This window comes from Dysidea avara, chromosome 3 (genome assembly GCF_963678975.1).
Source record: "Dysidea avara chromosome 3, odDysAvar1.4, whole genome shotgun sequence".
Classification (NCBI taxonomy): Eukaryota; Metazoa; Porifera; class Demospongiae; order Dictyoceratida; family Dysideidae; genus Dysidea; species Dysidea avara.
The window spans coordinates 4,912,632-4,926,190 of record NC_089274.1 but is presented as its reverse complement, the minus strand read 5'-3'; the positions used below and the strand labels follow the sequence as shown (position 1 = coordinate 4,926,190).

Here is a 13,559-nt window from a genome sequence, read left to right as displayed (position 1 = left end):
GTCGGGTATGTTCAACCCGTTACACAGCAGTATGAATCAAGAACTGTTTGAAAAGCACCTCTGATATCAAAATAGCCACTATGACAAATATGGACGATTTCCGTTATGAAGGGAAGCCATCATGTGCTATCGCCAAATTGACACTTCGCTGTCAGCAAAGATGAATGGGGCACAAGGAGGACACTGGTAAGTCCATGAAGAATGCATTGTACATACTGCGGTATGCCAAAAGGCACCTGTCAGGCTGAAGCGACGTCGAACAGTGAAAAAATCAAGCCTGTAGCCTTAGCCGTTATCGAGTTACGCTTGTCTGAAGGCATCTGTCAGTTACTTACTTACTCAGTCAGTAGAAAATTCTGTTAAATAAATTATTTTTAAAATTCCATAGCAACTTGTTGAAAGTGTTTCGGGTCAATCTGAAAACTTGTTTGGGCTTAGTTTCATCTAACAAATACTGCCTTGTCGTTGTTAGGGGAAATTGAGGTTGTTTTTTTGGGTGATATTATTTTGTGGGCCACGCCTACTCCTCTGTGGTCCCTACTATACACTACTATCGTAGTGTATGATGTAAGTCAACTTAAGTTACACTATAAATATTGCAAACAAACCCAGGAACACCTAAATCAAGGAAACAACATAACACCAAAGATACCTTAATAGTTATGTAATAGTTATCTAAACCAAAACAGCCAAGCTGTAAAAAAAGAGTGCGCCCCCCAAAAAGGCCAGGATGAAAAAAGATGTGAAATCCAAGGTAGCGGCCAAAAAATGGCTGTGATGGTAGGTTAATGGCAAAAATTTTAATTACGACAATTCAGGTGAATTTGGTGCCGAATCCTAGTGGAGGAGGCAACGCAAATTCACCTGAATTGTTGTAATTAAAATTTTTGCCATTGACCTACCATCACAGCCATTTTTTGGCCGCTACCTTGGATTTCACATCTTTTTTCATCCTGGCCTTTTTGGGGGCCGCACTCTTTTTTTACAGCTTGGCTGTTTTGGTTTAGATATCACTTCTTTTTGTATTGCAAGCCACAAAGTCGGCCATTAACTGATTTTGGTGCTTCCTTCTAACTTGTTTTTTTTTCTTTTCTGCAGGAATTGTGGAACAAAGGAAGAAATGTTGTGTACAGTTTTTGTCTGATTAAACATATTTGTATATCTAACAATGAAAGATAATCATACTGTAGGTAATAAGGTGACTTCTTATACATAACTGAACTGTAGCTGAAACTCCCATTGTTTGTAGCTGAACTCTTCAGAGTGACTTGTTTCTAGCTAAACTCTCTACATGGTGATTTGTTTCCAGCACATATTTTTACAGGATGATTTGTTTGTAGCTGATCCTTATAAGGTAACTTGTATCTAGCTGATATCTCTACAGGGTGACTTGTTTGTAGCTGATCTGTCTACAGGGTGATTTGTTTGTAGCTGAACTCTCTACTTGATGGTTTCTTTGTAGCTGAACTCTTTACAAGGTAACTTCTTCTAGCTGATCTCTCTACAGGGTGACTTGTTTGTAGCTGAACTTTCAACTTGATGGTTTCTTTGTAGCTGAATTCTCTACAAGGTAACTTCTTCTAGCTGATCTTTCTACAGGGCGATTTATTTGTAGCTGAATTCTCTACAGGGTGGTTTGTTTGCAGCTGAACTCTCTACATGGCAGTTTGTTTGTAGCTGAACTCTTTACAAGGTGACTTCTTATAGCTGAACTATCTTATCTACACAGTGATCCTTTCGTAGCTCAACTCTCAACAGGGTGGTTTGTTTGTAGCTGAACTCTCTACAAGATTTGTTTCTAGCTGATCTCTCTATAGGGTAACTTGTTTGTAGCTGAACTCTCTACAAGACGATTTGTTTCTAGCTTGTTTGTAGCTGAACTCTCTACAGGATGGTTTCTTTGTAGCCAAACTCTGATGTGGTTGTAGCTGAACTCTTTACAGGGTGGTTTGTTTGTAGCTGAATTCTCTACAGGATGGTTTCTTTGTAGCTGAACTTTCTGCAAGGTTATTTCTTCTAGCTGATCTCTCTACAATGTAACTTCTTGTAGCTGATGTGACTTATGTCTAGTTGTATACTCTACAAGGTGATTTTTTTAGGTGAATACTCTACATGGTGATTTTTTGTAGCCGAACTCTCTGCAGGGTGATTTGTTTGTAACTGAACTCTCTACAGGATGGTTTCTTTGTAGCTGATGTCGCTACAGATGACTTGTTTCTAGCTGATCTCTCTACAGGATGGTTTCTTTGTAGCTGAACTCTCTACAGGGTGATTTTTTTCTAGCTGAACTCTCTCTAGGATGATCACTTCACAGCTGAACCCTCTACAAGGTGGCTTCTTCTATCTGATCTCTCTACAGTGTGATTTGTTTGTAGCTGAACTCTCTAAAAGGTGATGTTTTCTAGCTGAGCTCTCTCTTATTTCTAGCTGATCTCTGTACAGAGTAACTTGTTAGTAAAGTTGAAGTCTTTACATGGTGGATTTTGGTTGTTAAACTCTCTGCATGAAGACTTGGTTGTAGCAGAATTTAGTGAATTTTTCGTAGCTGAGCTTTCTACAGGGTGCATGACTTGTTTATAGCTGAACTCTTTTCAGTGTGACTTGTAATGTTCTTAATCACTACAGCAATATATTTGTAGCTGAACTCTCTATAGGGTGACTTGCTTCTTGCTGAACTGTCTATAAGATTAACTGTTTGCAGCTGAACTCCCTACAGAATAAATGTAATAGAATTCTATAATGGAGTAAATAAATTAGCTGAATGCTCTATTAGCCTACTAGGCAAACCGCTTAGAGCAATGAGTTGAAAATCGGTGTATAGCTGGAATAATCTTCATAGAAAGTCCTTGCAGTAGTACAGAAGAATCGGATTACAAACCACTGAGTTATGATTCCATAGTCAACTCCGCGTAGCAAATGCTAAATCGAGATACTCTAATAGAACAGTCACCCTAATTATTATACACCGATTTTCAACTCATTGCTCTAAGCGGTTTGCCTAGTAGGCGTGAAAACTAATACTTTTTTATTCATAAAAATTGATCGCGTAATTGTGACACAGGTTGGATTTTGTGTCATATCTCCGTGGTCTTTACCTCGATTCCTTTCAAACTACCAAAAGGCACTCCTACGATGGTTACTCCATCTACATAGCAATTTTTAACCCATTCCATGAAGCGGTTTACCCTGTAGGCGTGACAACAAATCGATCTTGTTTTACGCGAATAATCAGTCATAACTCCCAAATCATTCATCAGATTTGCACCAAATTTGATGCTAGGATTCGCCTTTGGACTCCCTTTCTGTGTGCCAAATTTCAAGGTGATCGGAGTATGCTTTTGCGTTTTATAGCAATTTTTGCAAGTGTGTGAAAACACGAAGAAGAATAAGGAAAAAAATGAAGAAAAAAATCGAAACGTTGGCAGCTCGTATCTCAGAAATAACTGGAGCGATTTCCTTCAAATTTGGAATGTAGACTCCCATGGCTGGCGGGCAACTCTGTAGCAAATTTGGGTAAGGGATCACCGAGATACAAAAGTGTGAAAATGACGTTTTCTTTCTTCCTGTCAATATACCCACGGTGTGGCATGCCGGCTTCTTGGGCCACACGACACACTATCGTGTGTCTTGATACCACGAGTGCCCGTGGTGAAACTAATATGTTCTACTTTAGCATGCAGACTTACCTAATTGGTAAAGTCTTTAGTTGTTATACCCTTCTCTTCTATAGGGAACCAAGTAAGCTGTGATTGTGGGATTTAATTTTAATACATTAAACAGTAGTTTCATTTTACTTTTGCTACTATAGTATTTTAAGAGACTAGTGTTAATTATGTTTCTTGATTTACTACATTTACAAAAGTAAAAAACAAATTACTGTTGATGTATTAAAATTGAATCCCACAATCACAGCTTGTTTGGCTAAATTCAATACCACAATCACAGCTTGCTTGATTCCCTATATAAGAGAAGAGAGATAACAGTATAACATCAAAAAAAATCTAATGATTTCTGAATATAGTGTGCACTCCTATTAGGTGTGCAATGTCTCAAGTTAATGAGGTATACGCACTGGTTTAATGAGATATATGCACTGTAGCAGTGCGTATATCTTGTTAAGGCAGTGTTTAATGAGATATATGCACTGGTAGTATCTTGTTAACATTTATGTGATACATATGCACTAGCTTTCCTTTGATCTGAGGTGTGAAAGTGGTACATGGGCAGTGCATATATCTCGTTACACACTGCCTTAACGAGATATATGCACTGTAGCAGTGCATATATCTTGTTAAGGCAGTGTTTAATGAGATATAGGCACTGGTAGTATCTTGTTAACATTTATGTGATACATATACACTAGCTTTCCTTTGATCTGAGGTGTGAAAGTGGTACATGGGCAGTGCATATATCTCGTTACACACTGCCTTAACGAGATATATGCACTGCCACCAGTGCGTAAATCTTGTTAACTTGAGACATTGCACACCTAATAGGAGTGCGCACTATATCCAGAAATCATCAGATTTCTTTGATGTTATACTGTTATCCTCTTCTCTTATATAGGGAATCAAGCAAGCTGTGATTGTGAGATTGAATTCTGCCAAACAACCTGCGATTGTGGGATTCAATTTTAATACATCAACAGTAGTTTTTTTTACTTTTGTAAATGTAGCAATTAATTAAAACTAGGCTCTTAAAATTGCTGTATTAGCAAAACTAAAATCAAACTACTGTTTGATGTATTAAAATTGAATCCCACAATCACAGCTTAGGAAGGGTATAACAACTAAAGTTTTTGCCAATTAGGTGGGTCTAAATGCTAAAGTAGAACATATTTGTTATACCACAGGCACGAGTGCTTTGCCTGATATATACACACAAGCACGAGGGCCGCAATTACATGTATATATATATATATATATATCTTACTTACACAAGTATATGGGTTCATTTTCTGCTGTATTGTGGCTCTTATTATATGGTCTTGTCTCCTTCAGTTTATGCCTAAGAACAGACCAGATGCTACCGAATTAATTGGGCAATTGGAAAAGCTTCATTCACCTGAGACAGACCTTAAAGTACAGCGACCCGCTACAAAAGATCTGTTGAACTGAATTTATAAACAGCTGCAAATAGATGCACATGTTCATATAATTATGAAGTACATAATATTATGATATTTATATATGTACAGTACATATTAGAACACACAAGAGTGTGTAAGGAAAGCCAATGTGTCTGGGTACATGGTAGACAAGTGTGTATTATACAGAATAAGCAATTTTCACTCATTTGTACCTCAGTACAAATGCAATTATTTATTGTCATGCAAACTACTCACAAAAATAAGTGTATTATTGATGTGGAGATAGGTTTTACCATCATAGCAGTGACTTTGTGAATTAAAATGACTGAGAGTATTAGCTAAGGGAGATATAATGCAATTATTTGAAACAAGCATGATCAAGATACTCTAAAAGAACAGTCACCTTTAAAGTGCACAAGAAATGGTACAGATTCAGACCAGAGACATCCACACCTATAATGCCAAAATCATTTACCAATCAGCCACTACTGTCAGTGCTCACCTCATTTAATTTCTCCTTTGTAAATGAAAGTGCTATTTTACTGCACCAGAATAGTGAAGTTTTATAATTTCATAGAAGAAATTTTCAAGATCTATAATTCGCTTTATTTTTGTGATAAAAAATATTTTTGTATGATTATGTGAATGACTGCTCTATTAGAGTAGTTCAATGTTATATAAAAACTATCATACAAGTTTTACATACAAAATTATTTTACAGCAAAAAAAACCAAATTATGGCAGTATGCCATTATAGAAATGTGAGCTCTATATTCTCAGAGTTCTACAAAATTATTAACAAATATATACCAAACATAAATAGTTAAACTAAAACAATCACTAACCCTATTTTAGTGGTCGCAGTACTCGTTTGTTTTAATAATGATGTTTCTCCCCCATCTGTGATGTGTGATTTGTTGTACTGTCATACCTATACTGCCTAATTATAAATTGCTTCTTATGCACTCTAGTCAAAGCTTCTTGCTCATGTTCGTAAACCTAGTACTGTAATGTAAATCTTTCTAAATATTGATCAATAAGTTATAATATGTAAACCAGCCACACGTACATGTAGACTATGTAACAAGCATGTTTTGATATACCTCATACCGTAATTTGCTTTTTTTCATTGTAAATTAATTTTTGTATGCAAACACTTGTGCGAAAATTTCTTTCACAAAAATTTTTATAAAAGATCGAACTACTCTAATAGAGTAGTCATTCACATAAATCATATGAAAATATTTTTACAACGAAAATTTTTATCACGAAAATTTTTTGCACAAAAATAAAGCAAATTACAGTATAGAGTAGTCATACATACAACATTCAACAAATGTGACCGGATCTGCAAAAAAAGGGACATAATTGCACAAGCCTAAATTTACAGTATAAAGCATTAACACATTGGGTGAAATACTTGTGTATTATTGAAAAATTCTGTAAATTTTTTAATCCCTCTTTCTTAGTGAAGGAAGGGACTACCAATAAAACCCTGGATATCATCTTATTTGCCTGTTCAAGAGGAGTTTGAAAATCATTATTTCGTTGTAGTAGACCCAAGGATATGTACGTTATGAGCATTTGTTTACATCATGTCAAAGCAATTGTAAGCGATTCATGAATTTCGCCTTTGTATGCAGTGAAGAAGAGTGAGTAAAGGAAAACTTACCCAATAATTGATTCCCATGTTCATGGCGAACACGATGGTGAACATTTGAGCTATGTACCTCAATCCGTTGATAAGTTACAACCGTTTTTGTAAGTGCCTGTAATATATTTTTCCTATACTTACTGTACATATCAATTTTTCTGTTGTTGCTACTTTGTAGGGTTGTACCTCCCAAAGTTATTGGGATATGAAGCTGAAACTTTGCCAGTGGGTACACTTAGCTATAGCTAAGTGGATTATAAATATTTAATAAACAGGAATTCGAAAAATATGCAATTATGTCCTGTTTTTGCAGATCCGGTCACAAATATATATGAAATGAAGATATTATATAATTCAAAAATAGTATATAAATGTACAGTAATTCTAGATCTACTTCCTTTGTTTATAATTATCTGCAAACAAAAAAATGATAGGAAAAAGCCAGCCCCAAGGGCTTTGATGCTTGAAATCCCAAAAGAAACATGATATCAAATCCAAAACAGTTAAGCTATATAGGGTACAGTCTTTTAAAAACTAGGCTAGTATATACATATTTGTAAAGGTAACTGTTGTTTGTAGTCAGTACGCGTTCACCTGAGCCCCTGCCAAATATAGTAATATCAAAGAGGTGAACGTGTGTTCACTAGGGCTGGGCGGTATTGGAGTTTTGCTTCATGATATATCGTGCAGAAATATATCACGATATTACTATTTATCGCGGTTGTTAAAGATGACTGCTATATTAGAGTAGCTGACTGCTTTATTAGGGTATCTCGATCCTAGCTGACTGTTCTATTAGAGTATCTCGATCTTTGTAAAAAAATTGACTAGCTATTAACCGGTCCTTGTTTGCAGTAGTATCACGTGTGCATTATAACAACCTTAAGGGCTTAAAAAGCTGTCACAAACACTAAAAATCGTAATAATATCGATATCGTGATATTATCGTTTCACCGAATCTACGCGATACAGATATCGTTTCATTGCAATACCGCGGTATTACTATAATACCGAGAAACCGCCCAGCCCTAGTGTTCACTCCCAATGGTTTTGTACTGGAACAAGCATGTTTTCATGTTGTAAACATGTTTGCGCGCACTGAAAAAAGAGGAGTATAAGATGGTATATCTAATGGCTTAAACTAATCTCAGTATAGTATTGCATTATACTAACTATCTTATACTCCCCATTATACTTTAGTTTAATACACATTCTTTGTATGGCTTTGTTTACTTAACTAAATTTGCATGATAACTTTTTAGCTTCACCATCTCATTATTCAGTCAAGGACTTTTGTTTATACAGACAGCACATGACTTAAGATTTTTTTTACTGTATCAAATGAAGTCATGATGATTTTACAATAAGTGCACTTCTGTTAATCACTATATAGCTAGCTAGCTTTGTTGTGATAATTTCATAAGCACACATTTTCATACGGCAAAGCATATAATACCAGAAAAATTAATTATTCAATTAATTCTTTCTAAGAGTCATACAAATCCAGATTTTCTTGCACAGTTAGCACACCTGCAAAATTTCGTAGTAATGCTTGTTTAAAATTGAAGGGGTCAGTGGTGTGTGCCTGTGTGTCAGATGAAATTAAGTCGCCATCTTTGTCACTATTGTTGTATCGGAGGTTGTAAGTGTGAGTGATAATGACAGTGTGTCTCGTGGAGAGAGTGTGCACAATTGGCACCATCGTCCAATGAGCCATACTCTGCACGGTGATAGTTATGGACCACAACTGTACATCCCTGCTGGCTGTAGTGGTGAAGTGGTGTGGTGCCTATGATGGCAGGGATCAAAAACATCTCTAGATGAGTAAGTATTAGACTAAAATGATAGCTTGTATGATAGGTTTAGCCGTATTAAATTGTTTATTGTGTATTGTATGACAATGGCCTAGCTGCAAATGATTCAACTTCGGTGTTACTGTGTACGTATTACATGTTTTATAACCTGTTGTCTCAGCTTATGGCGGATGACGAGTGGACACAGTTCATCAGCCATCAACGGTAAGACTATGCATGGTCTGCTCTTATGATTTTGTATATTATCTCTTCAGATGTACAGTTTCTTTTTGGACCTCTTAGTTCTCCAGGTTGTCAGTGTACAACATCTGCAGTGTTAATTTCCTTCAATGGCAGCTGCTTCCTTTAAAGAATCTGGTAGCGACCATATGTGGACAGTTTTGTTCTTTTTTTCACGGAGTTATTCAACCTCATGTTCTAATTACTTACAGCTGTAAGTGCATTAAGCTCAGGGGCGGATCTAGGATTTGTAAAAGGGGGGGGGCAGTGGCGTAGCTACCATTGAGGCAACCGAGGCAGCTGCCTTGGTAAAAATTGTTCAGCAATTCAGGCTGAGCAGCCTGAGTATTCAGTGGCACCCCTAATTTTCTACTCAATCGTTTACTACTAAGATAGCATTACTGTACCACACATAATAGAATCTATATGGCTGCAATACTAAGCAGGGCCGGAGCCCACGGTGACAAAGTCCAGCATTGGCTGGACCACTTTTCAGCTACTTGAAGTTGTATCAAAAAGATCAAGATACTCTAATAGAGCAGTCATCGTAATGTACTCTAATAGAACATTCAGTACAGATTATAGCCACTGTTCTCATTACACTGCTTGGTTTAAATCATTTACATTTATGTTAGGTAATTGTCTTTAAATTACTTTTCAAAAGTTCCAATGAGTCAACTGCATGGCATTGCATTGAGTTACTGAATTGATCACATCATGCATTAGCATGCAGTTACAATCAAAAAATAGCTTCCACATACCATTTCAAAGCATATTATTTTCAAACTTTTCCTTGAAGGAGCATTCCCTTATACTCCTAGCTTGACATGCAGCTGAATATCACATGAAAGAGATAATCTCCGACATAAATATCACATCAGATCAATAAAAGTATAGTGTGCATGACTATGACCTCCGCTGGACGGCCTGACTTGTAAAAATATCTCCGGAGTAGGTCAGCTTTGTATGCTGAGTGAAATTAAACTAGTCTAATAATTGAAGCATGGTATACTGTAGCATTAACTAAGCTGGAGCATTACTTATGACATATAGAAAAATGCTCAGAGTCTTCTGAACCAGTTTCTTCCATCCAACCAGTTTATTATGCTTGAAAGCTTTTGTGAATCAGTTGAGTCATCAGACCCTCTCAGTTAGGTCAATGTATAAACTTTGCCTCGGTATAAATTTTTTTCCTGGCTACGCCACTGGGGGGCTAACTCAAGGTACTAATCTCTTGGGTAGAGATGTGCGAAGCTCACTTCCCAGCTTGCTTTACTAAGGGGGGTCTGGGGGCATGCCCTCCCCCAGGAAATTTTTGAAAAATAGATGCTTAAATACTGCAACTTGGAGACATTTCCACATAAAATTCATAATATTTTCTGCCTGAAGATATTTTATATACTGCCTTTAGATTATAGGTATGGCTCTCTGAAGCATTCTGTTAATGGAAAAGTTTGGGTAGGTACAGACAACCAAGTACATGATGCACCCTTTCACAATTGTACAACACTGAATAGGTGCATGTTAGAATAATAATGTTGAAAGTGGAAAATTCTGAAATTTTAACAATACAAGATAGAATCTGAGAGCATTTTCAATGGAAATTGTGTACCTGAATTAAGTATTGCCATACATATTAACTACACAAGTAGATGAATGAAGCCTTTTAAACAGACCAATGCATTTCATTGTATCTATAAGTGCAGGCAGATTTGGAAAAATTCCATAACAGAACCAACTATATGCTTCCAGTGAATGTTCTATTAGAGTAGTTAGCTGACTGCTCTATTAGAGTATCTCGATTTTGTACACCTCTAATGCTGATCCGGGTCCTAGTTGCATAAACTTTAACATAAATCCACTGATAATACCTTGGAAAGATGTTTATAAGGTGGTTTTATGAGTATTTGTATTATTAGTGATCATATAATTATGCTAAGACAAAATCTCATTATAATACTCAGCATATTGATCAAGTAAAGCTTAAAAAGTGAAGGGGGGAGGGCTTCAGTCCCCAAAGCCCCCCCCCTGGATCCGCCCCTGAAGCTTGATTGTGTTTTTATTCATTTTCTTTTCAAAAGGGTAGGAATTACAGACTTAGTCTCAGCTCTAGGAGATTCTTCTTATTGCTAACATCTGTAAGTAAATACACTGAGAGTGTCCAGTATACAATTTATATTTACTTTTGTTTAGGTTTGTGGAAACTGGTCTCATTTCTTCTGGAAACTGGTCTCATTTCTTCTGGGAACCGGTCTTATTTCTTCATGTCTTCCACTACTTTTTGTCAACAGCTGACAGCTGCTACCTTATGTATGTCTAATGAGTTGAGTGCTTTCAAAAACCTGTTCCATCTTGTTTGTCTTTATTTCACTGACCATGCTTATTGCTAACAAAAGTAAGTTCACTGAGAGTATGCAAATTATATTATATGTAGTCTTGTTTCAATTGTACGTAGTGATTACAAGATTCTTGGACCTGGTTATCGGTGTATCAGATGCTTCTTGTGAGCTTACGTAACAGACTTAAAAATGACCACGTGGTAGGGGTATTTTTGTGAGTTTTGGGTATGGGCGAATGTCAGATGAAGATTTTTGAATGGTATAATACCTCAGCCAAGAGTGAATATTTCAAACTCTAACTAGCAGGTATGCTTATACATTAGCCAAAGAATAGGGATTTAACATAAATCAATGCTTGAATGTACTTATTTTAACACTTGATAACCATACCTGCTAGTTACAGCTTGATATCATTGTTCTTGGCTGAGATATGACCATTCAAAAATCTTCGTCTGATATTAGCCCAACAAAGTCCATACTAAGTGGCCGTTTTATGTCTGGTTAGACTCACTGATAACAACTGTAAGTACATCAAGTAGCTAATCCAGAATATGAATTATGTTTGCCTCCATTTAGGGTTGTGAGACCTGGTCTTATCAGACTTGTCTTAGTTCTACATGGATTGTCAGTCTCAGACTCGGTCTCAGTTTTAAAAAGATTGTTACAAACTGTAAGTACAATGGTTGTTCAGTATATGCATTATATTTACCATCTTTAATAGAGTTGTGGGACCTAGCTGCCGTTCACTTCTACATGGTAATACTAGGTTTCCAGACAAGATCTTGGTTTTATGAGATTCTTATTATTACAAACTGTAAGTCCAACAATTGTCCAGAATACACATTATATTTACCATCTTTGTATTAGAGCTGTGGGACTGTTCTACCAGACAACTAACAGATTGTCACAGAGTTCTACATGGTGATAATACAGGTAATTTGTAATGGAACTTGTGAATTGTATTTACTGTCTTACCTGCTGCAGTTGGATAAAGACTGATAAATGACGAAATTGATTTGATACTGTCATGGCCAGCCAAGGAGACATTGATTTACTGCCTGTACCTTTTGTGGTTTTAACATATTTACATAATTAAATTCATTACAGATATAATTATTTAATTAAGGTAGCCACAGACTATAGGAAAGTAAAAAAGTACGGTAGTATAGTAGCCAATATATGGTTGAAATAGGTTTAGTATAGTCTGATGATACACTGCACTATGCTGGTGATTTAATCTCTAACATGACTGTCTTAAATTTGTTCAATAAGCTTGTTATAGTAAAGTCATAATCTAATAATATATGCTGTACTATTTCATTCCAATACTAACAACAGTGGCACCTGAATTGTCCATACTAAATGTATGGGATATTTTTAAAGCCTCATAACTCACTTGTTCTTGCCTGTATCAAAGAGCTTTTTTGATTAACAGTTCTGGCATTTAAAACAGGGGTGGATCCAGGAGCTGGTAAGGGGAGGGGCACAATCAGGCTGAGTCAGTTGTAGCTAGGTGGTTGGGAAACTTCTCTTGTTAGTTGCTGCATTTTTGAAGCAGCAAATAATCACCGCTAGTAGTGTCTCACTGTAGTCAGGTGGCTTAGTGGAATTATTGTTACAGGGCGGATATAAGCACCAATTTTTTTGTACAGCTAGTTTATGATGTACTTGTTAACATTAGCCTAGGAGCCCACTGCAATTTTTTTGTTTACTCCGAGAATAACAAGATGGCCGCCATTATTAACCAAAGAAACATTTTTTTCACTGTTGGAGTTTCAAAAAAACAAATATACTAAATTACTGACATTAGAATATTATAATAGATGTAACCATAGGTTACTAAGATACATACATAACTGTCACAATGGTACAAAATAACAAAAATAAATGTTAGCATGTAGTTTGTTCATTTTCGCTTCTGTGTTTATTGCATTTACAATTACAAAGTGGTGAGCAGACTAGATTAGCTTTTGCACATTTGCATGCTGTGCATTCTCCTTTGCAAAAACATTTAATGAGCTCACTGCATGCTTTAGTTACCTCTGGAATAGTAAGCCAAACTGACACCCAAAACTGTGACAGCGGATCCTTTGACCACCCAAAATCTTCTGGAGATGGAATCATCTGCTGCACTTGAGTGCTGGTAGTCCATATTCCAGCTTGGTAAACTGCTCGTTTAACATGTTGATGAAGTGCATCTTGTGTTGGTGGTATCATGTCCATTTTTCTGTTCTTATGACAAAATAATTCTTCTCTTGCATCATTAACAGACATTAGGTGGCAAGTTTTACTATATAGAACAACTATTAGCCTCTCAATTCTCTGGAAATGCTCCGAGTCAGAATCTAAATGCTCAAACGGGTGGGTAACCAGAAACTCAAATGTCTCAGTGACTTCTTCATATGCCTGCCAAGCTTGCCATGCTGATTTCTTGCCTTTGCCTC

General features: G+C 36.4%; 1 protein-coding gene and 1 long non-coding RNA gene across 5 annotated transcripts in view; both read left to right on the top strand.

Moving 5' to 3' along the window:
- The window catches only part of LOC136249016 (uncharacterized), a 144,359-nt gene extending 139,153 nt beyond the window's left edge, over positions 1-5,206 (top strand). For 2 of the 4 annotated variants that reach the window (XM_066040901.1, XM_066040899.1), the window contains one exon: positions 5,001-5,205. In XM_066040901.1, coding sequence (XP_065896973.1) covers positions 5,001-5,117 — 117 coding nt within the window. In that variant the 3' untranslated portion in view covers positions 5,118-5,205. Of the gene's footprint in view, positions 1-5,000 lie in introns of all 4 variants that reach the window. The other 2 variants (XM_066040900.1, XM_066040902.1) reach the window with 2 other exon arrangements.
- Positions 5,207-8,121: 2,915 nt separating this feature from the next.
- LOC136251672 (uncharacterized) lies at positions 8,122-12,218 on the top strand. Its single transcript, XR_010699140.1, has 9 exons — positions 8,122-8,761; positions 8,812-8,990; positions 10,858-10,914; positions 10,970-11,171; positions 11,232-11,637; positions 11,692-11,785; positions 11,837-11,929; positions 11,983-12,048; positions 12,100-12,218. It is a non-coding gene; the product is annotated as an uncharacterized lncRNA (long non-coding RNA).
- The last annotated feature ends 1,341 nt before the right edge of the window (positions 12,219-13,559 follow it).